At 46.1% G+C, this 22943-nt stretch overlaps 2 protein-coding genes across 2 annotated transcripts; one reads left to right on the top strand and one right to left on the bottom strand.

The window, feature by feature from the left end:
• Positions 1-252: 252 nt before the first annotated feature.
• On the top strand, positions 253-9861 carry Prosalpha5 (proteasome alpha5 subunit). The gene is made up of 8 exons (XM_089571196.1): positions 253-344; positions 664-759; positions 840-966; positions 2080-2147; positions 3248-3414; positions 4863-4965; positions 8612-8698; positions 9708-9861. The coding sequence occupies exons 2-8, from the start codon at positions 664-666 to the stop codon at positions 9783-9785; spliced, it is 726 nt and encodes a 241-aa protein (XP_089427322.1). The 5' UTR covers positions 253-344; the 3' UTR covers positions 9786-9861.
• Positions 9862-10036: 175 nt separating this feature from the next.
• Positions 10037-22850, bottom strand: LOC149359024 (nicotinamide phosphoribosyltransferase-like). The gene is made up of 10 exons (XM_089571198.1): positions 22710-22850; positions 21492-21605; positions 20687-20917; positions 18588-18716; positions 16594-16752; positions 14827-14957; positions 14138-14369; positions 13260-13520; positions 11907-12029; positions 10037-10236 (listed from the first exon to the last, which is right to left on the bottom strand). Exons 1-10 carry the CDS (start codon positions 22794-22796, stop codon positions 10129-10131), a joined length of 1575 nt encoding a protein of 524 aa, XP_089427324.1. The 5' UTR covers positions 22797-22850; the 3' UTR covers positions 10037-10128.
• Between the last annotated feature and the right edge of the window lie 93 nt (positions 22851-22943).

Genomic DNA, 22943 nt, shown 5'->3' with positions numbered 1-22943 from the left:
CTGCCCACCCACCTGCCGCATTACACAAAGCAGCGAGCTCTGAAATCAATTAGTCTTAGCATGACTTGATTCAAGTAATTGTCTACTACTGGCTAAATTCACATATATCTTTCAAAACAACAGCAGCTCTAAAAATTGATTATTTTTATAATAATTAATTTAGCATAATTTATATACATTGTTAAAAACTAAGCATTTTTAATTAAATCACTTACTTACTACTTCAGTTTTGAGTGCTGAAGGTTTTGGAACGCAGGTGGCGCGGAGTCTCCCACGAGCTTGCAGTGCATTCTGTGCCGGTTGTGTTTTGGAGCCTATTCGTGCTTTAAAAAGCGTCTGCGAACGTAAGCAAGGAACTTTTGACCTAAGGAAAGAATCTTTAGGCTCTGCTGATCACATTGTACTCACAGTTACGGGCTAATAATTGATTGTGAACGGGTTAACGAGCTCCGTTTCAGCCGACGCCAAGAGTTGCATGTCATTGCTGCTGTTGCTTGAATGTGACTTTTGCTTGTAGAGCGTTGTTCCAGAAAACAATAAGCCATTCTAATGACCTGTTTTGCTACGTGCATGCACAAACGTCATGTAGCACCTCGCTTGCAAGTGGTGGTCCCTCGCAGGGCTTGTTTCACCGTGACTGACGCAGTGTTTCCTCGTTTCTAGATGTTCATGACACGTTCGGAATACGACCGGGGGGTCAACACTTTCTCCCCAGAAGGAAGGTTATTTCAGGTCGAATACGCAATCGAAGCCATCAAGGTGAGTGAAGCGCCACACGGCTCAGCGCCGCAGCCCTCAGAGCGCGTCGAAGGAACGTCTAACGTGCCTCTCGTTTTCAGCTCGGCTCCACAGCCATTGGTATACAAACCACGGAAGGCGTGGTTTTGGCCGTCGAGAAGAGGGTGACGTCTCCGCTCATGGAGCCTACCACAATTGAGAAAATCGTCGAGATCGATACCCACATCGGTATGCACAACTGTCGCTTGCTATGTTGCCTTTACAAGGGTCATGTGGTAGTTTCTCGCGCCCCTGATACACGTAGGAAGCCGATGCGGTGTCGACATCATGTGTTCTTGTGCACAAATACCTGTCTTGCAGGTGATCGGGCTTTAGTGGTCACAGGCATGCAGAGTTCGCAAATGAGCTGCAGTCATGCTGCAGGCTTGCAAGCAACTGCGGATGTTTTAAGGCTGAAACTAAAAGCACAATGAATGCACCACCTCTTTGAGCAGTTAAATGTGTAAAAAGTAGAAAAACCAACTTAAAATGCATTCAATGCATCCCCAAATGGAGTTAGCTACGTGCAAGCCAAAGGGTATTAAAATTGAGTCTAAGTGATGCTGAAGATTGATGAGCACTTAAATTGGTTGAAAAACTGAAGCTGTCACTGTTGCCAAACTACTGCCTGGAAGCTGAGAACTCCTGCGGCAATGCATTTTTTAGGCATACAGCAAGGTATTGAAATTTAGCGTTTTTTTGTACATTTGGTGGTTCAGATGGGTATGGCTGAGCTGCAGTGAGACGCAGGAGAACAAGTAAGCACGGAAAGTTTAAAGTTTTACCAATACCTTAGTTCTTTGGGCTTTTGCTTTGTAGTGCAACTTGAAATCCAAAAGACTGCGGAAATACCAGACAGTAGATGTGGGATGAAAACTGCATAAATGCTGCTCACTCTTTAATGTTGTCTGCTGTATGCATTTTTGCAGTCTAAAAAATGGCATCAAGCGTACCAGAAAGTGTTGCTAGTTTAAGATGCTGTTTGTGTGTGGCTGGATGGAACTGTCATATACTAATCACACATAAGTGGTATTTCTTACTGTACTTAATTTGTGTCCATTGTTTAAGTTAGTAATGCAGTGTTCACTGTAGAGCACTCCTGCAGGCTGAAAAGAAAATTCAGGGATGTCACTTGATTTAAATTGTGATTGCGTGGCAAAAATGTTTTTCAGAGTTATGAGATAACCTTCGCTCTTTTCGTGGTAAACAGTGTACACAACCACAGTTAAATATTATTTAATCATAAATGAGCAGCATATTCTGATCCAACTTTGTTACATATTTTTTTTGTTTCTTTCTTAGGGTGTGCAGTGAGTGGCTTGATGGCCGATTCCAGGACCATGGTTGACAGGGCCAGAGTAGAAGCCCAGGTGAGGATTGGAATTCAGACTGTCATGCAAACAGCCACTACGGGAAGTGAGTGCCTGCTACCATGAGATGAAAGAAAACAATGTTATAGAAAATTCATGTCTTTGGATATTTATCATGATCCAATCAGATAATGGTAGATTACAGAGTACCATGAGCAGCAGTACTATTATAGAATTGTTGCGCAGTGGATAGAGATTTGAATGCCTCTAGCTTCTCTCTTCTTAGACCTCCTGTCTGCTGCTGAATGTAGTGGTGCACCAGTTTAGGCACAATTTTTGTATGATTGTTTTCGTTCATCTGTATCATTGACTGGCCAAATGATGTTTCTGATGGTCCTGATGGTTCTTGGCTAAAATTTTATAACTTCACTGCTTCACCATTGCTGCCAGGCTCTTGAAGGACTTGAATTTCTCATCATGTTATGAGGTATCAAGAAATACATGTTTGAAAGAAGAGAAAAAACATAATACAGAAATAATACTCATCTTCCCCCAAGTTCTCGTGAAACTTGGAAAGGAAAATTTTTTTTTTTTCTCAGTAGCTGCTTTATTCATATCGTGGTTCATTTTGATGCCCTAGATCGAATTTCCCTCTTGGCCTTTTGTGGCTCAGAGTTCTTATTACCAAAAACAGTCATTTGATAGGCGCAGTGTCTTATGATAAAAAAATAATGATAGGGTTTTAATGCAGTTGTACTGCATAGGACATTGCAAAGCAGTTGAGGCAACACCGCCTCAAAGGCAACCGCAAGCAAGATCTTATCGTCAGCCGCTATTGGCAGCTGTACGCAGGGAGTGGGATGAGGGGTTGTGCCGGTTCCATGTGTTAATGGAGCAGCTGCACAAGGCCTCTGCCGCTGGCACTCCATCAAAAGTTGAGGCTTCAAACATTCCTCGGGTTTTTCGCCTTTGCTAGTGAAGTAGCGCTTTCATGCTAAAAAAGGAGCCATTTCGTCACTGTCCCACTGATTTGGTGCGAGGAGTCCCCTCCTATCGGAGCCATCAGCCATCTTCCCCACTTACTTGCACCTAAAGTAGCACACTTTCTTGCTTTGCGTTTGTATGCTTCTGTATCTTTGCCGTTCATCTTTTCGTACCAGAACCATTGGTTTCTCTACAACGAGAAGATGCAAGTGGAGAGTGTGGCCCAGGCTGTTTCTAACCTGGCCATTCAATTCGGGGACAGTGATGACGACGGGAATGCTATGAGCAGGCCGTTTGGTGTGGCCATCCTCTTCGCCGGCATCGATGCCAAGGGCCCACAGCTGTGAGTGGCCTGTCTACCTGCTGCAGCTGCCTATGTTGTGTCCGTGCGCATGAAATGATCTTTGTTACTTGTTCCGAGTGCTTCTTTTAGACTCTGAGAATGGGGAGAAAAATGAATAGTCAAGTTTTGAATGCATGCATGTCCACATTTAGGGGTGCTGGATCTGTGGTATGACAAACACTTGCATTGCTCAGCACTCCGAAAAAATTGTCATGTTTGATGCTTTGAGGTGCTTCGTATGGAAGCTACCATTGTCATTAATGTATCGGGGACCTCCTGAGCAGTAGTGGCGGATGCTTGCTTGTATTCTTCCTATAGGTCGTGGCAGTCCTGAGAACCAAGGTTACAAGCATTAAGACAGGCTTTTTTCATGGATATCCTTAATGTAGCAATAAAAGTACATAAGAATCTTGATAATTCAAACCTAGTGGTTTCGCGAATAATGTTTGTGTCATCCGAAATGCCTATAATCCAAAGTGAACAAAATTCATATACAGAAACACAAGGGATGCATTCACGCAGATCTGTTCACGGATGAAGGAATTTATACTTGCTCACTACTCGTGGCATGAACCTTGCGACTGACGATTGTGACGTCGGCAATGTATGGGTCACGGGCCACCACTCACGCAAGACATCGGTGGTGTGCGTGCTGCGGGCCACCGCTCACAGTGTGTATCGTGTGACTGGCGATCGCGGCACTGCTAATGTGCACCGTGCTGTCATGTGCCACAGTTCAGTGTTCGCAGTGCGTATCGCGCGTCTGGTAGTTCCGATGTCGGCGATGTGGTGGCTGCGTTTAGCACTCGAAGACGTAGTCACAGCTCGTGCATTTGTATCATCCGTAGTGGCTCGGGAAAGTGTTTGGAGGAGGAGGAGAAGAAAAAGCTTTTATTGAATATGATGTGTTGATGTCTTCCTTTCCGAATGGAACATTCGAAATTCTGCACATTGTATATAGCACAATGCGCTCTGGCCATGGAATTTCGCAAATTTGTGTCATCCCGAAATTCTTATCAACAATGGTCATATCACAGAGTTTCATCTGTAGTACCTGCGCCAGCTCATAATGCTAGCTCATTCCCATGTTGTGCCACCGCATTGCTGCACTCTACTTTTAAGGCATTAGCTCTTGAAATATACAGGTTCCTAAATAATCATGATTGAATTCATATACCATACTTGAAAGAGAGTGCGTGCCTTTGTTGGTCTTGAAGCGAAACAAAAGTCTGGAGGGCATTTATTGAACGATAAAAGCTCCAGGGACCCTAGAAGGGTCAAGAACCACGAAGGGCCACGTTAGAACTGCTGAGGTAGAGCAGTAAAGACAAAGAAACAGTCTTGAGTTGCCCAGCATTCATAATTTTGTGGCGCATTCTTCAAAGTTAAGTTTAACTGTTGTTTCCTCCATGCGTACAGTATCTGATGTGTAGTTATTTTGTGTACAGGTACCACATGGATCCCTCGGGTACTTACGTCCAGTATGATGCCAAGGCGATTGGCTCGGGCTCTGAAGGTGCCCAGCAGGCACTGCAGGAGAAATACCACAAGGTAGGCCACATGCTTAATTCAGAATTGATTGGATGACTGACGAGCTTCACCAAGTATATAATTGCTTTCTGTGAACCTTCGAAAAAAAAAAAAAAATTGGTGATGCCTTATATCCTTTTAAAGATGACATGTTTGACGATTCCTGGTACAGTAAAAACTCATAAGGTGTACTTATTAAGTGGTACAGTAAACCCTCGTTAACTCGAACTCTTATGTCTCGAAATATCGGTTAAGTCGAAAGTTTTCTACGCCACGCCTTCACCCCCCATACGTGCTATGTATTTGCTACCCTTTATCTCGAAGTATTTTTCGGGCTTAGTACGGATATCTCGAAGTTTTGACCGGGAGGATTGAAGGCAAAGGCCAATTCCGAAAGGTGAAACGGGCTCCGAGCGAGCACTTGGTTCCTGCTAGGTGCCGAACACGGTGACAATCGAAGTGCGAATACAAAATTCCCGCGGACGCAGCGGTTTTCTGTCAACTGCGTCAAGCGGCATTGGGAGAAGTCACGTGCGCGCGAGGAAAGCCTCATGGGCTTATCGGGCGAACTGTCTCCAGTCCGCTGCCCTTCGCGTGTGTGTGTGCACAAGCGCACGAGTGGTTCTGTTTCGTCGAGCTACGCGTTGGCTTCAACTACGCATTGACTTCAACAGCGCTTTTTGAAGAGTATGTTTGTGCTCTTGACGGCAAAATGGCGAAGGACAGTCGGAAAGTGTTGTTCATCGTGGACAACTGTCCCGGTCACGGGAAAATTGACAACTTGGAGGCAATCGCGCTGGAGTTCCTGCCGGCCAATATGACGTCCGTGCTGCAGCCGATGGACCAAGGAATCATTGAGATTGCTCGCAAGTTCCATAGGAAGAGTCTGCTGCACCGAATTTTGTGTTCTTACGACAGCGGTAAGAATTACGAGATTTGCTGGGTGCAGTCCACCTCATCGCCGAAGCCTGGCGTCAAGTCCGTGCATTGACAACTGCGAATTGTTTCAAGCACGCAGGGTTTTCTTAGGCCGAGATATCGCTCGAACCGGACACTGACGAGTTCAGTGGTTGCGATGAACTTTGCGACGAAGTTCGCAAGGCAACTGGCTGCGCCAGCGATGCTGAAGATGACGAGGTCACTTTTGAAGAATACGCTCTATACGAGCTAGACGTGCCCGTCACCGGAATGCTGTCCGACGCCGATGTCGTTGAAATGGCAGTGAACGACGGAGATAATCACGTTGAAGAAGAGCCTCGGGAGGTGTGGACAGCTGCCAAAACAAGGAACATGTTACGTTTGCTTTGCAACAAAATTGAGTGCAGCGGCGGCGACGAACGGCTCATGCGATGCATTCACGAGCTCAAAGACTCTTTTCTCGGGCCAAATGCAAACGCAAAGCAGGCAAGCATCACTCAGTTCTTCTTTCCAAAATAAAAAAATTCAGTTCTTTCTGCGAATTCTTTTGCGTTTATTGCAAACGCTCTCACTGTGCAGTGGAGCGTTTGTCAGCAGTACTGGTTGTTACGGGCTTTTTCAGTGACCCGGGCACTGAGATTTTCGGCATTTTGCTTAACTCGAAACTCCACTTATCTCAATTTTTCCCGGATTTTACAACTTCGAGTTAACGAGGGTTTACTGTAGTTCTGATTTTGACGTACTAGCATGAAATCCCTGACTCCGCCTACAACTTAATGGCTTATCACAGATGATGCAGTTTGTACATACCTGTCATCGCATATGATGCACAGGGGCCTGTCGTAAAGCAGCCATAAAGTACAGTCAGGCCGGAATGAAACGCGAACACGCATATGTCGTACATTTCTGCTTTGCAGCAAGATATTCCTTTACAACCTATTTTCGATTATTCATTTCAGTAGGCCCTTTACCGAGACACATGAATCAGGCTAGTTGTACGCTTCAGCTGAAAGCAGGCAGGTAAAATATTTTGTTTTCTTGATATGCTCTGTTCGCGTTTCATTCCGGCCTGACTGTACGTCATGCATTTGCAAGGAAACTTCACTGGTGCTCCTAACGCATAGATATGGCAACGCATCTGGCAAGCATGCTTGCTGCTGCTAGCATGCCCGGAGAGAGCAATTTTCCTTAGCAGCAGACGACAGCATACCTCACTGCGGCTTCAAAACCTCCATTTTGTCTACTGCTTTTTACCATGTAGTGTTTCATGTGCCACGCCTAGTGAAAAAATGCAGGTTCCAGCTTGCCTGAATTGAACTATCCGTGTTGAGGAAAGTGCACATTATGGGTAAATCAGCCCAGAAGGGCCGCCTGAAGAGTTCCAAGCACATCAAGCAGTAGCAGCAACACCACGGAAAGTTTCACGCGCATGAGGGTGGCCCAGGTTGTTCTTAGCGTAATTTAAAAAAAAAAATTGCTTCAACGTTAACAAGCAAATTCACGTGGAACACATGACAGAGCTATAATAGTGCTTCTCACTGAACCATATGTGATGCAGTCGGTAGTCATAGCAGCTTCCCCATTGTGCTGATATGTACGAAGTTTCTGTGTATCTTGGCAATCACAAGTATGGTCTGTTGTTGGGAAACCAAAAAAATAAAATAGATAGCTAGCGAGCAGGAAAATTGAAAGTGAAAGGTATGGTAGCTGGAGATCAAGAACTTGTTTCAAAAACCGAACTGCACAGATTAATTTGTCTTTGCTGAAGTCTGCAGATGTCTCCCTAAGGATACTGAGATTAAAAATGACCCTTGTTTGCACCGGACACTGAGAAAAAGGCTGAGATGGTGCCCATAAGAAAGAAATCGGAGGCAAGCTCTCAAACATTCCTACCTAAACAAATCTCTAATCTGTGTGGTCAAATCAACACATTTTTTTTCTCCTCTTTGACTATTGCTTCGTTGTGCCCTTGAAATCGTGTAATCCTTAAATTTTAGTCAAATATTCTGTGAAAACTCTGTCGGTCAGGCCGTACTGTTGCTTTGTGCATAGTGTTTCCCTGAGTTATGCCTTAATCAGGTTTCACTGTATTTCAAGGTGAAAATTTCAAACTGTTGCGACACTTAGTATGGAATTTTGTACATGCCTGGAAAAAAAATAACCATTTGTGCTTTGTGTTGGAAACAAGACTAATTTTCTGTAAAAAAAATGGCAAGAGGAGCCCAAAAGGGTTGAATTGGGCTAAACTGTGAATACGGGATATGCCTGAATTGTTGTTGTACTGCTTCATATCTTCATTGCAAATTTGTTGATAAAACTTCACAGTTGTGCCTTGCATTAGTGAGCGATTTAGTTCCAGAGATATAGTTTGTCGCACGCAAGTTTGGGGGCTTCTACATGTTCTCAAGAAGCCACATTGATTTGTTTATACGATGAGTGATGTGAGCACAGAATTAAAGCAGAATCTTATTGTGGCTTCTGTATTAAAAGCCCAGGATGTTATGTCATGAACTGGAAAAAGAGATGCTTGGATATTTTTAATTGTATATGAGCATGTAGCAAGTTGTGTTTCTGGTAGTGTTCACTACTTATGTGTACTTCAGTTAGGGTCAGAATATTTTCTTTAGTTGTATTTCTTGTGTTTGGTGTAAAATATCCAGGGACATGTGGTAGAAAGATGAGGTTGTTGAACTTTTCCTTATTGCATTGCGTGATTGGCTTGTTAACATGAATGCTCCTTGATCTCTAGGCAATGACATTGAACGAGGCAACTACTAATGCACTTACCATACTCAAGCAGGTCATGGAGGAGAAACTGAACTCCACAAATGTAGAGGTAAGTGTGTTTTTCTTTTTGCATGTGACGTGGTGTTTTTCCACTGGTTGTACACGGAGAGGATAACTGTGACGGGTCAGAGGTTTTAGTATTACCTCAAGATCTCACTCCAGTGGCATGTTTTATGGTGCTGAGTAATGCATCTTTTTTTTTTTTTAAACTTGTATCCTTGCAGCTAACAAATTAGTTATCCAGAAATGGAATTTTCAGTCTTTTTTTTTCATTCCTGGAGTTATCATTTACCATATTGAAAACTACTGTCACTCTGTCTCTCGTTCCTTCTCTCTTCTCTTCCCTTTTTATCCCCTCATTCCCTTCCCCAGTGCAGGGTAGCGAACTGGAAACCTTTCTGGTTAACATCCCTGCCTTTCCCCCTCTCTTTATCTCTCTCTCTCTCTCTGTGATACAAAAATTTAAGATAGCAGAGCTGCATCTGTCTCTTCTTAAATATACTATGTACAAAAACGGCACATTTCGGTCGCAGACTTTGTGGTAATGGTATGCTTACTTGGCATCATTTGCATGTTTTTCAAAAGATAAGAAAAAAGTAAAAATGGAAGCTAGGATAGTTGGGACACCGAATGTCGAACAACACTGAGGCTTCGAATCTGCTTAGAACTTCAGTAAGGTTTGGTAGAATCATATTGCAGCAACATGTGGTGCTTTGCACCTTACTATAATTTCGCATATATATATCTTGCTTTGCAGCCTGTTGTATCAGCACTTGGTAGTTTCATTTCTGTCTGAATCACGTGTTCAGCGTGGTCATCCAGTTCTGCCATGTACACACGAATTTTTAAGGTGTTACCACGGATATTTTTTATTTTTTTTGGCTGTTACGGCAAGCTAACTTGGTAGGAAAATTTAAGGCACTCCTTACACTTACCCTTCTGTTGACCATACCTAGTAATCCTTGTTCAAGGCCAGTTTCTTTGCTTGGTTTTGTTTGCATTGGCTCATAAACCAAAATGTGATCCCGAAATAAATCTGGCTTCGTGCTGTCTTTCAGGTTGCTAATGTTACAAAGGAGAAAGGATACCACATGTTTGCTAAAGAAGAGGTTGAGGCAGTCATCAACACCATTTGAGAGATTCCTTGTGCCTGCTTTTTTTTTTTTTTCATGATGCTGTTGGCTTCTTGAAATAAAACTTTTTTTACTCAGAGTAACATAAGTGTCCTATTGTTCTCATCATTTTTGGAAAACTGCTTGCTCAAGTGAAAGCATTCTACAGAAATACTGTGTAGCAGCACAGGGAAGTAACTGTTTAAACATATACAGTTTGTTGACAAGTGTCGCTGCCACGTTTCATAGTTTGCGGACTAGTGACAACAAGGCTTGGCAATGGTTCTTTTGTTGTTAACTTGTACATTCATAGTAGTATAATGTGCACTGCAGTGGGAGTTGTATGAAACAGCTGTGGATTGTTGTACTATGTGTTGAGTAGCTCATGTAAAGGTTCTTGGGAACGTCTCCTGATGTCTTCAAAAGACTGGTCCTCAAGGAGATGGCCATCTCGAAACACCTGCACAAGGCAGTCCTGGAAGAAAAGGCAAGGTATTTGCACAGTTCAGTCTAGTCATGATGTGGCACTTGCAATGATGAGTAAATGAAAATCTGCTAGTTGTGGAAGTGCTGGACCATAACTTTTAAGCTTTGCTGTGGCCTGAAAAATGCCTGCAGCACAGAATTTTCCAGATCAAAGGTGCCTGTTGGATATGGATGAAACCTTGCAAGCATCAAGTTGTAGCAACAACTTCTGCACACACAATCTTTGATGAGCACCGCATAGAAACTCCATTCGAGCTCCAGAGTTGCACATTTTAAAATTTTATTGTGCTGTTGCGGACTTGTGTCCTTGCTAGTATGTATATCACTGTCTACCTGCTTGTAATGAACTAAAATACAGTAAAATCTTGATTATACGAATTTCAGGGTGATACAAATGCATAAAATTCCCCAGCTGGAGTGCACTGTGTGCAATATGCAGAATTTCGAATGATCCGAACACTCCCACACCACTGCGGTTGATACTAATGCAAGAGCTGCAAATGCACCCTCGAGGACCAAGCACTACCCGCACACCATTGTTGCTGGAATCGCCAGTCACACGGCCCGCGTATCGTTGATGTCACGAGTGAGTGTGGGCGTGCGACCTGCACATCGCCGACATCGCGATCTCCAGTCTTGGTGTACGCACGAGTAGTGAGCTGTGGCCAAGCGGCTGTAAATATATTGCGTCAGCCGTAAATAGATCTACGTGAATGCATTTCCCATTCTTTTGCAGACGGATTTTATTCATTTTGGATTGTGTGAAACTTCGATTGATGCGATTTTTTTCGCGGCCCCGTGCAATTTGGATCATGATTCTAGTATATATCAAATGATTCCCTGTATTGGCAAAGTGCTGTGAAATGTGGCAATTCTATTGAACGGGATGTTGTATGCATGGAGCTGCATTTTACATGTACTGCTGCCTTGAGATCTGGCTGCTTGGATATCTTTAGTTCCATGCATTCTCACAATTCTAATGAAATGACAGAAAAAACCATTTTTACAACTATTTTAGCATTGAATAAACCTTGCTTTCTATTGACCAACGTCTTTATGGTGGCCTTCACCAGTCTCGTGGCTGTCACCTGTTATGAACTGCAAGTCATGTGATCTTACACACTTCTGGTAATTATGGAGATGGGGAACCTTATTATTGGGTCTTTGTGGGGATCGCACAAACATTCAAAAAATAACTTCTCCTAAAGAAGTCCAAATTTTCGAGCTTCTTAAAAGGAAGCAGTCGATGATATTATGCACTTTACGGTGCTTTCGCGTGATAGCATCGCTCTGGATGTCTGCCTGCATCATGCACATAGATGACAGTACGGTAGGTGTGTCCACAAACTCTGCCTTTGACGCCTGCTGTGTTCGGCACGTTGCGATGAGTGCATGTGACGGGATAGAGCGCAGGCTCTGCAGCGAACGTGCCATAGTGGGAACTGCGCTGCGCCTGCCCTATAGAGGGCATGAAGCGGGTAGACATATTAAACGAACAGGATTTGTCCAAACTTTGAACGCAGTAGCCAGGGAATCATGTTACCCGGGAACATATTAACCCGGAACGTATCAGCAAGGTTTTACTGCATTTGCGAGCTGCACACTGAAAACTATGAGACAGTAAAGTTTCACGCTCAGGAATAAGATCGAAGACGGTACCTCATCAGGGTTTCCTTGGCCTTGCTCCACTGTGATGTAGCTACTGCCAGATCTCTGTAGAGCGAGCTTGCCTTTCTTGGAGCTCAGTGCAGTGTCTGTCGCAGGATCCCTGTGTACTTCCCTCTGTTTGAATGAGAAATATGAAAAATATTGCATGTTCTTTTTATAGTAAACCATTCTATCACTCTGTCCTTGTACCTGCATAAGTACAAACGGAGCAGTGCTTCTCGGTGGCATTTAAATTGATTAATGTTTAAGTTTTAGACACATTTATGTTGAAAATCAAGGAAAGATAGTAAAAAGGTGTGCTAGGACACTGGACGAAGGTTTGTCCCATTTGCAGTGCAGTTCGAGGCGCTTGAAGCGAAGTGATAGCATATCTTCTAATTTTCAAAGGGAGACAGAAAGTGGGGGTTTCTTTTCTCATTATTCTGAGAGAGTTGCTACCTTTGTAAAAATGTTTGCTGAACTTCATAACTTTATTTAAAGGGCACTGCTGTTTGCCATCCTGCATCTGTAAAACAATATCGCTACAAAGCGCTGTGGCCTTTCCTTACACTGCAGTGTGCTAGAATTAAAGACTGGTCGCAGTTGTGTTTTGAATCTTCATGTGCCATGACTGCAGCACTACATTCTGACACCTATGGCAACCCGCGAATCCTTTTAATGCTCTTGGCGTTAAAATGCATGCCTTCGGTCTTGAAGTCCGCCTTTACACCCGTGCTTTGCTTGCTTCAATTCAACCTTCTGCTCATGATATAATCTTCGATTCAAGACACCATTTGATTTGGTGAGACGCACCTCTCCGACTCATTTGTCACACGCACCTTGTGACCACGTACAGATTGCTTGAGTTACGGACCCCCAAACCAAAGAGAGGAAGTGCATGTCCAGCACCCAGGCCTACTTTTCCCTCTTTCACCAACTCGTGTCCCTATCGCGAACCAGAACGAAGCATGAACAGTGCCTACCGCAAAGGGCGTCTACTCTGCACGAAATGCTACACAAACACGCAAGAATGAATGGATGGTGGTTTTGAGTTGCATTGGAGGTGGCACAATAGAAAAAAAAATAAAATTGGGCCCGGTCGCCTGGGATGGAGGCCCCCTAAGTTATGTCCAGTGACAATGGTGTGAAAGCTGGGCCTTGAGAGGCACGTAATCTCAGTGAAGTCCTTTCAGCACCAAGGAGCTGGAGTTCTGTTTGCCCAAGAGTCATACCTAGCAGCACTTGGCTAATTAGCTGTAACTTGACCACCTTTATTCCTATATGGGTCGAGCGTTGAGATTGTGCCGGCTTTCGTTGGCACACGATCTTGTTAAGATAGGCAAAGCAGGCCCCTTGCGCGGTTACCTCTTTTCCGTCGACGACCGCTGCGCTGCACTGGAAGGAGAAGCGCTGTGCGGGCCCCCGTTGCTCTCGCATGAGCGAGCCGTCGCTCGCCAGCAGCACGTTGCACGCGCTCCAGCCGTGTGCCTTGGCGTTAGCAAGCACGGCCTCGGCCATTTCCAGCGTCACGCCGTCGCTGTGCATCAGGCGCACATACGGGGGAAGCTCACGGAAGCCCAGTGAGTTCACAGCCACCGAGTAGTGCCGGCCGAGTGTCTCCAAGACCTTTAAGCAGAGGAGACGACGGAGAAAGTGCTGAGTAGCCGTGAAACAACGTGTGTCAACATTAGAAAGATTTTGCATAGCGTGATCCATTCCCGCGAGAAGGCGCCATCTGCGCATGCGTCGTTGAACATGCGCATGTGCAGATTGCCCTGCAGGTGAATATGCAGACCATGAGGACCTTGGCGCTGGCGATTGATTGGCTTAGGGCAATGAAACAATTTTAAACTATGAATTCGCGGACTGCCGATTGTGTGGAAGAAGTAAGCACAGCCATACTGGTACCCCGGACCAGGAAGAATTTTTAACTACGAAGTTTCTGAAAAAACTGTTAGCTTTTCTTTGTAGCCGTATGGCTGTGCTTGGGTGGATGCCAATGAGCAATTGCTCTCTTATTACAAAACTACACCACCTTGGGGATTCCCCTAAACATTTGACAATTAAGCATTATCTCGGACATTTTAACAAAGGGTATAATTTAGTCGCCAAAATGTGCACCGTGCTTGAAAGCTTTTTTCTAATGCGGCGACCGGCAGCATTCTCCCTGGTTTCCAGTGCACGCTGTTCAAGCAGAATGAACACCCATGTTTTCTGAATAGCTTAGAGGATATAAGTCTTGCCTCTACGGCAACCTCTGGCGGGTCTCCGGACTGCAGCCTGACGATAAGCATGCCTCCATGGAGCTCTGCGCGGGCCTCGACGAGATGCCGCAGGTCCTGGCCCCAGACGTGCTCGCAGCAGTTTGCCGCGTGGTAAGCGTCACTGGCCACAGAGGCAGGTCCGCTGGGGAAGGCGTGCATCGCTTGACGGCACGCCACGTACTGTCCCGCAGGGCCCCACGGGGTCATGGTGCTACATGCACAAGCCATGGATGGGGATTTTCGTGTTGTCGTTGCCAGCATGGATCCACTGAGCGAAATGGTCAGAGGCTACGACGAAGCTGAAGCGCGAAGTTTTCTCTGTGCGCACATACCCCCAGGCAGTCACGAAGGCGCAGGGGTCAGCATGACTCGTAGTATTGTACATAATGAGCAACCTAGCGTATAGAAAAGCACAGCAGTAATGTGTCGTGTTTCTGTCGTCTGTGTTGTAATCTCTCTGCGCTGTGGTAATTAACACGTTTTGGCGGGCTAGTTGTGGTAATTACCACAGTTCAAGCTGTGGTAATTAGCCTCGCACCAACGAGCCCCTGAAAACTCTCACAGTTTAGTCTTCAATGAACTGTTATGGAGTTTAACGTCGCTTTGGAACGTTAAACCCGAAGAAACAAACACAAACTTCTGACCCAACATCTAGTAGCGTTCCTCACCTATGATCTGTTGATGGGTAGGAGTATCCCGCCATGGGATGGCCGTAGTAGCGGTGGACGAGCTGAACGCCAGCTATGTTGTCGGTGCTCAGGAAGTTGACCAGATGCGCCGCTCCTCCTAAGGCCGCTGACTGCGTATTTAAATGCGTTATATTAATTTCGTTATGAGAAATGGAAAGAAAGGCACAGTAGCTTCTCTCTCGGCGTACGCCTCAACCGCGCCGGGGGTAAGTGATGACGGAAGTAGCGAACGAAGGAAAAGAGAAAGACGGGATTAGTGGAGGGCTCCAGATAAATTTGAACCTACCGGCGTTTTCTGACATGCATTCACATCGGCAACCGCAAGGGAAAATGAAAATGAAAATTGGTTTTTGAGGAAAGGAAATGGCGTAGTATTGTCTCGCATCTCGGCGGACACCTGAACCCTGGCGATGTCCTCCGAGATGTGAGACAGACACTGATGCGTGGCGGTGTGCTTGTAGAAATTTCCGGAGCCCTCCTCTACGGCGTCCCTCATAGCCCAGCTGAGTCGCTTTGGGACGTTAAAACCCATAAAGCATAAAACAAACCATGTGCTCCGTGGGCTGTCGCTGTTCCGCCGTTCTGTTCGTCAACTCAAAGGCCGCGCCGCTTTCTACGCAAGGTTTTGCACTGAAGGGTGCCTAATGGTAATAAAAATTGGCAGCGGCTTAGCTCAGCTAGGCCAGGATATACGTAGCGAAAGCAGTTTCGTCTACTGACATTTCGGTAGCGACACGTCGTCGTTCAGCTGCTTGGCGGCGTCTCTTCGCGAGACGTTGCTCTCGTTCTTCAGGCGTCTCGGCCACCCGCTAAGCCCTTCTCGCCTCGTTTTCACGCTCTCGGCGGGCCTTGCACCATGCGACGACTTCTGGATCGGAAGAAAATTTCACGCGGCCTGTACTGCTGCCGTGACAAGCACGGCCGCTCTCTTCCACTGTGCGCGTCTTAGGAGCGAGCGCATCGATTCCGTCTGCGCGGCGCGACTCTGCGCATGCGCAGTGCTGTGCAGCGGCTGCGGCGCCATGGTTGCCATGGTAACCGCGCATGCGCAGTAATGGCCTTTGGCAGGCACCGCGAAATGCGCTTCTGCTAGCCTAGTGTAGCTTCCGCTACAAAATAGAGCAGATACTCTCTTGTAAAAGACGATACGTTTTGGTAGTGTGGTGGGATGTACCGACAGTACTAAAATTTGACGGCAGATCGTTCTGCCGGTTTTACTGTTTCATCTAATTTTGCGCGGATAACTCAGCCGATTCAAAATTTGAATGGCGCGCTTAAACAGTCATATGCTCTTTGTCAAAATAAGACAAAATTTGGTGTTTTGCACGACAACTTCTCAGTTCGAGTTGGTCACGAGTTGGTCAACTGTCGGTCCTGACGTCGTCACGTATGTAGTAATTTCAGGAAGGGAAAAATCGTGCTGAGTCGTTGCGTACTGTCGTTACCGCTAGACGATAAACAAAAATGCCGTCAGTTAATGATGTTAAATGTGCAATGTTTCCAGGCGCGATCACAATACAGCCAAGCTCTTGTCGAGCCTTGCCTGAAAACGGTTGATTGCTGATCATCACCTAATAAAGCAAAAAGAGAAAAGAAGCTACGGGCCGTTGGTTAAGCTCGTGTGCATCCTGGTTGAGCCGTGTGCTCTTATCGCATCAGGGCAGCACCATGCATATTTTTTTCTTTGGGTGTTGGGGGTCGGGGAGAGAGGACGTACGGGGGGTTAGGGTTAAACCTCGGGCTTACTTCGACGGAGGAAGCACCGCCGAAGCCGAAGTCGTGCAGCTGATACGGGATGCTAGCGGCCGATCCGCAGGTGTCCACCAGGTACTTCGCCATGAGCTCCTTGTGGTGCCACGCGTTTGTCGCCACCGAGGTCGGGTACCACGTCTGCGTCAACAGCGACTGCACATACAATGGGCTTATTTTCGCCATAGCCATCAGAGTCGACATCATCGTGAGCTACCGGATTGACTCTATGGAGGTCAACCACGCCTCATGGTTCCTTCCGATTATATATGTTTTGCGCCATCCGTGGCCACGTTATTCCCACGAATCTGCAAAGCTCACCACTCCATTTGATTCCTGGTCGCTCGTGGTTACGTTTTTATTCACTTGGAACCCACTCTAGCCGACCACTAGCTGCCAATTCTGCGCGTTAAATGTTCTGCTCGTGGTCACTTTCCTAAATGTTGCTGACCAGCAATGACGAGATGAATAAAATGGGAGGGAGCGCATTTGGCAGCTTTTCTTAAAATCACGAATGACAGTTTACATATATATCCCTCAAGAGAAAAGCATACAACAGCTGTATCTTACCGGTACTCACCTATGGGGCAGAAACGTGGAGGCTAGCGAAAAGGGTCCAGCTTAAGTTAAAGGTGCCCTGCGACGTAGATAAAGCATGGGGTCTTTATTCTTTGTATGCAGAGTAAGGGACATTGTGAGTCCCGAACGCGCAATGAGATCACCGAAATCATAATATTTGATATTTTAATCTTCGCTAGAAATGCTTGCTTCGAGCCGATGGTGTCGCAACGCGGCGGCCATTTGCGGCAGCGGAAATGAGGCGGCATCCAGATAGGGCGCTGCCTTTCTCATTGGTTGGGCGTCCAGTTTGCATATTGTTCCTTTATACTTGCGAAATGAATCCAAAATATTATGTCTCTGAGTACTGAAAGCTTTTCGCATGCCACAAAAACTGGAAAGAAGCAGGGAAAGCGAATGAAAACTAACAAGAATACAGCTAGGGGCGACACTTTCCATTCCGCTTCAAACCTTCGTGGCAGCCAGCGCTGTTCAAAAAACCTTGGCTCAAACCAGAAAGCGCGCGCGTCGAGACCGGCCGTGACCATACCAAGACGGCAGCGAAAAAAAAAGCCAGTCGACAAGAAAGGCCGGACAGGAGACCGGAGTCGAGTTTGGGGGGGAGGAGGGCTACTGCCCACCGCCTTCCAGTCCGACTAAAAAAGAAACTTCGGGGAGCTTCCTTTGTTGTTTGTCACCCCTGCCCTGAGTACGGCGTCGCGTACACGGGGGGAAGACGCCGTCAAAATGAGCGGATGTCTACAGCCCCGACAAAGCAACAACTGCATGCACGCTTCCGCTGCGTGTACGCCAGGCGCGGTTCTGATTGGTAGCGCCCAATCTCGGTACTGGGTGAGTGAAATGGGCGAGTGAAGTGCGTTTTCGTCTGAGCTTTTCATTTCGAATTTTCAGAGTGGAATAACTTTCGTTTGCATGCTCCGATTTCAATAATTCTTTTTGCTCTGGTCTCTGGAAAGCATGATGAATCTATTTAATGATATTAACTGGTACCGAGGAAATCATCGCGGTGCCCCTTTAAGGACAACGCAGGGAGCTATGGAAAGCAAAGTTATAGGTGTGACGTTAAGATACAGGAAGAGGACAGAGTGGGTGAGGGAACAAACGCGGGTTAATGACATCCTAGTTGAAATCAAGAGGAAGAAATGGGCTTGGGCAGGGCATGTAATGCGAAGGCAAGATAACCGCTGGTCCTTAAGGGTAACGGAGTGGATTCCAAGAGAAGGGGAGCGTAGCAGGGGGCGTCAGAAAGTTAGGTGGGCGGGTGAGATTAAGAAGTTAGCGGAGATACGGTGGCCGCAACTGGCGAAGGACAGGGTTAATTGGAGAGACATGGGAGAGGTCTTTGCACTGCATTTGGCGCAGTCAGGCTAATAACGATGATTATAAATGAGTGAAGAAGTCGCGGAGCCCACCTGAACCCAGCCGGGGAGCCAGGGTACTTCCGGGTCCGTGTTCTCGACCGTGAAGAGGACGTTGCGAGTGGGAACGAGGCTGCCTTCGGGCACCGCCTTGATCGAGAGCGGCAGGTACCCGTCGTGCTGCTACTGTCGCAAACACATGGGGAGAAAGCTCGCGTGGCTATCACAACACAGAAGGCAACGACAGGCATCACCACGTCAGCATACGATTAATCGAAAAAAAAAAAAGAACGGCTAAGATCTCAAGATTGGTCGTGTATGCGCCTCGCAAGAAAACTAACTTCGGGATTGGCAGGTACTACTGCATCGTCTGCTTTCCTGTTGGCAGATATGAAGGAAGCCAACAGACACCGAAACGAAGGAGCATAAGGGAGTGTTCCTATTTTTTTTTTAATTTTTGGTGTCGATCAGTGAGACATCACTACCGTGATTATTGTATTGCTGAAAGATAATTGATTTGAAAGTACGATAAAATCGACCACATGCCACCAATGTGAGCCGAACCCGCGACCTCCGAATTCCGCGTCCGATGCTCTACTAGTGCTGTTGGCAGCTTTGATTTGCCAACTTGAAGAGCAACCGCGATACTCGTACTGGCTATCTTCTCGATGACTTTAGCTGGATCTTTTTTATCCTACCATGAAGTTAGAAAACTTCGAATCAAGATCCCTGCGGCCAATAGTAAGGATAGTAAGGAGAGGATCGATGGCGCGGGGAGGGCGCGCGGTGGGTGGGGCCTCATTAGTTTCATTTCTATTTCACAAGAAAATTTATCCTTTACAATTTTTGTCCTGAAATGCAGCTTTCTTTTATAAAAATAATCTCATATTTAGACTGCGGAGAATATGACTCCTACAATCGCCTGTTTACACTGATTTCCTTCATTTCTGTCCCCAATCCACCAACTGTTTTTTAGGGATGTCCACCTTGGATACATTCAATTTACCTGAACCTTTGGGCTTTGGGAATGCTAATTATGCTGGCTTCGTCATCTGGATGGATACTGCGACATTCTAAAAACTTGTCTATCTCTTCAGATTTACCGAACAAAAAGCAGCAACCCCCCACCTTCTAGTCTTGGGAATACTTCCCTTTACATCTGCGCGTTATAAGACACCACAATTTTGGTTCAAACAAGAGGGCTCCGCCTCTTGAATTATCATGGAACAATTTCTTTATTATTTCACTTTTGCCGATTCTGCACTGACCCACGTGCAGCTTCTTTACCATTTAATTTGTCTTCTTCCAATCCTCTGCCTTTTTGACTTTACGTTTAATGCTCTTTGTTACAGCATGATGGTTTTCCGCATACTTACTATTTATATTTCTTCTTCCTCCGCTCTGAGTCAACGCTTCATCTGTACAAATATTAAGAATCCTAGAGGCCCATACATTTTCGCTCATGTTCCTCAGATTGTCTCGTGACGGTGCGCTACCCATAGGCATGTCCTCAGCCATTCTTTATATCCGACTTTGCTGTGCCTCTCCCGCAGCTGAAACGATGCCCAGCCCACGTCCCCTTGCATAGCTTTATTTGTGGTTTTGCCGTGAGCCCGGAATGCTGATGTGCGTTCAGCTCTCTTTTTGACTTCTAATCTCGATGCGCTTCTGACTTTACGCACAACACTTCACTCCCCGAAGTATGTCATTCCTTTCAAAATACCTCTTAGCACCTCATGTGTAATGTACCCTTGCTGTGTTTCTCTTAACATTGTAGCCTTGATAACTATATATTGCAACAGATGAGTCCTGGAACCCTCTTTTAGAATGAGGTCATATTTACTTAAAACTGCTTTTTTTACTTCACAGTACTGCAGTCTGCGGCGCTGCTTAGGGAGGAGAGGTTACGCCGACATCGTCGTTACTGATTTTTCGAACATACAGATGGCACTTTCAACGACAGGTGTAGGTAAACAGTTCCGTCGCTAGACAGTATTCAGAAAGAAGGATTATTGAAACAGCTTGGCCCTTGCACGATACAGGCGCCCCACTTTTGAATGGTTGAGACGCGAACACAACTAGAAAGACGAACATGATTTACAGTGTCTAGCTCCTAACGACTTAATTCAATGTTAAAAATAACCCCTAGATACCTCGACGATATGCATCCAACCGGACTCGTTGAAGAGCTCCTGGTTAAAGTGCATCCTGAAGAATTCTTTGGCTTCGTTGATCTTCTTCGCGGTAACCACCGGTCCAACCATCCACTTCTTCAGGATGTACTGGAGCCCGAAGAACAGCGTTTTGTTGAACTTCCCTCCAATGCACTCGAAGTACGAATATAAGCACGTGGTCTGTTCAGGATATAGCAAGTAGTGGCAGACCTGATGATGGAATAAAGAGCAATCAAATGAGCCACGTCCACTACGCTCTGTCGAAAGAGCAAGGATTAATGACGCTCCGCTGTGTGTCAAATCATGAACAACGGGGCAGCGAAAATATATTTTAGTCTGCATCACCTTCTCAAAGGTGAAAGCTCGGCACACGTTAGCTTTCCTTATAGCAATATTTGAATTGCTATTTTGTCCCAAAAAAGGGTGACAGACGACGATCGTCGCTCTAGGTTAATCAATGTAATGCTAGAACAGTTAAACCTTCTCTTGAACGCTTTGCCTTGCTGTTCAGTTTTGAAAACATATTGACTCTAATTCGCTTCAAACAGACACTGCACTTCACTTGATTTTGCATGCCTTTTCGGACGTCACATTAATAAGGTATTTTTTCTCAAAATTCCATCCGCCTCAAGCGAACGGCATGAATTCATTCTCGTAAAGATGAAAGCAAGACCAGAGATAAAAATATTAAGCTTTGTCTTCCCTTTTCTGCATTGTGCGTGTACATTTCTGCCCCAAAAAGGCGTCAGAGCTTCGCTGCTGGCGCTTAGTGCATGTCTCATACCCTCGAGGAATCGGTGCAGAGGATGACATTGTCTGAATAGCCAGCAGCATCTTCGGACTTGGGAAGTCCAAAGTCTGTGCCGATGGTGATGACATCCGCCCCTGAGAATGGATTCTGTGTGAAGGTGATAAACGGTTACAAAATTATTCAAATAGGTAACTCCATGGAATCCGCCTTTTTCACAAGATGTGGCGCCCTCTGGGGAGTGGCGAAAATTCGTCGGCTGGCTGAAAACAAAGGCACATGGGAGGCGCAGGCCTTATCCGGTTCCACAAGGAGCCAGCTGCGCCTGCAATGTGGCGAGTGTGTGCTTGACAGCTGCTGCCATCTGTCGCATGCGCCCGCCACTAGCATGAGCTGCGCATGCGCAGTAAGAGCTGGCGGTTTTGTTTTCAACCAGTGTGGCTGGAGGAGGAGAGGCGCGCATGCTGAGAGCGTGGGAAAAAGGCGAGGCCGTGGGAAAAAGGCGGATTTTGAATCGACAGACTTGGTTGGCCGCCCTGTAGTGAAAAGGAAAGTGTTTTGGAATGTATAGACATGGTTGGAGGCTCTATAGTGAAAAGGAAGTTCTTGTAAGCGATTCGCTCTCTTTTAGGAATCGAGGCATTTTAATCTCGTTAGACATGTCGGTTTTCACTGCATTTCGTTTTATTACTACAGAGCCTCTTTGTTGAATTCTTCCAAAGAACAGAAAGTGCATGCGTGCGTACGTGCACGCGCGTGCGTGAATAAATGTGGCAAAAAAATTGTGCAAAACTTGCTTTCCCCCCAGTCTCGACGCGACCACAACATATATATTCGCATTTGAAGACAGCGTTGACCCAGAGACGCTTGCTGGCTACGTGCCTTCTCGCCTTCCGCACTTATTACCTGTCACAGCCGCGTTTTTTGCTTTCAACTGAATAATTATTACAACAGGTGAGAAGCCGGTTCTTTTGGAATTTATCGGTAAACGCTAGTCCAAATTCACTGAAAACAAACTTCAGTTATTGTTATATTCAGAATGACTAGACGTGCTGCGGGGCTCTAAACTGTCTTCGTTAGATGCTGAGTTTGGGTTATCGACAGAGAAGAAGGGATATCTGGACCGGCCGCAACAGTTTTCGCGCTGGGAATGTTGACTGGTTGTAAACAGACCGTGATGGTTGCTTTTAGATGCGAGCCTATGTGCTCGAAGCGTATCCCGCTCTACGGACGTGCACTGTATCAAATACTTACCGTTATCACGCTGTTGCAGTCTTCGTTCGTAGGCTGGGCCTGCGCGATAGCGGGTGCCTCGCGCCTGAACACGCTTCCGCAGCCCATATCCGCTTCCGGGACCCCGGTTCCTCAGCCCCGCGGCAAATGAACGGACTTCAGTGGCCGCTACTCCGGCGCCCACGGCGCACGGGGAGATCGAACGTGGCTCGATACGCCGCGCGGCCAACACCGATCAAAGCCCGACCGACGGTC

This window comes from Amblyomma mixtum, chromosome 2 (assembly GCF_055824585.1).
Source record: "Amblyomma mixtum isolate Tamu chromosome 2, ASM5582458v1, whole genome shotgun sequence".
Taxonomy (NCBI): Eukaryota; Metazoa; Arthropoda; class Arachnida; order Ixodida; family Ixodidae; genus Amblyomma; species Amblyomma mixtum.
Note: the sequence above shows the minus strand (reverse complement) of the source record. Positions and strands in the feature narration are given on the sequence as shown.

Excerpts from the sequence above, each read along its gene's own strand:
- Prosalpha5 (XM_089571196.1), top strand. The coding sequence starts at position 664 with ATGTTCATGACACGTTCGGAATACGACCGGGGGGTCAACACTTTCTCC. Across the intron at positions 2,148-3,247 it reads GGGCCAGAGTAGAAGCCCAG|AACCATTGGTTTCTCTACAA; the intron begins GTGAGGATTGGA and ends TTTTCGTACCAG. Across the intron at positions 4,966-8,611 it reads TGCAGGAGAAATACCACAAG|GCAATGACATTGAACGAGGC; the intron begins GTAGGCCACATG and ends CTTGATCTCTAG.
- LOC149359024 (XM_089571198.1), bottom strand. The coding sequence starts at position 22,796 with ATGGGCTGCGGAAGCGTGTTCAGGCGCGAGGCACCCGCTATCGCGCAG. Across the intron at positions 16,753-18,587 it reads GGCTCCCCGGCTGGGTTCAG|TCGCTGTTGACGCAGACGTG; the intron begins GTGGGCTCCGCG and ends TTGTATGTGCAG. Across the intron at positions 14,370-14,826 it reads TACCCATCAACAGATCATAG|CACCATGACCCCGTGGGGCC; the intron begins GTGAGGAACGCT and ends TTGTGCATGTAG.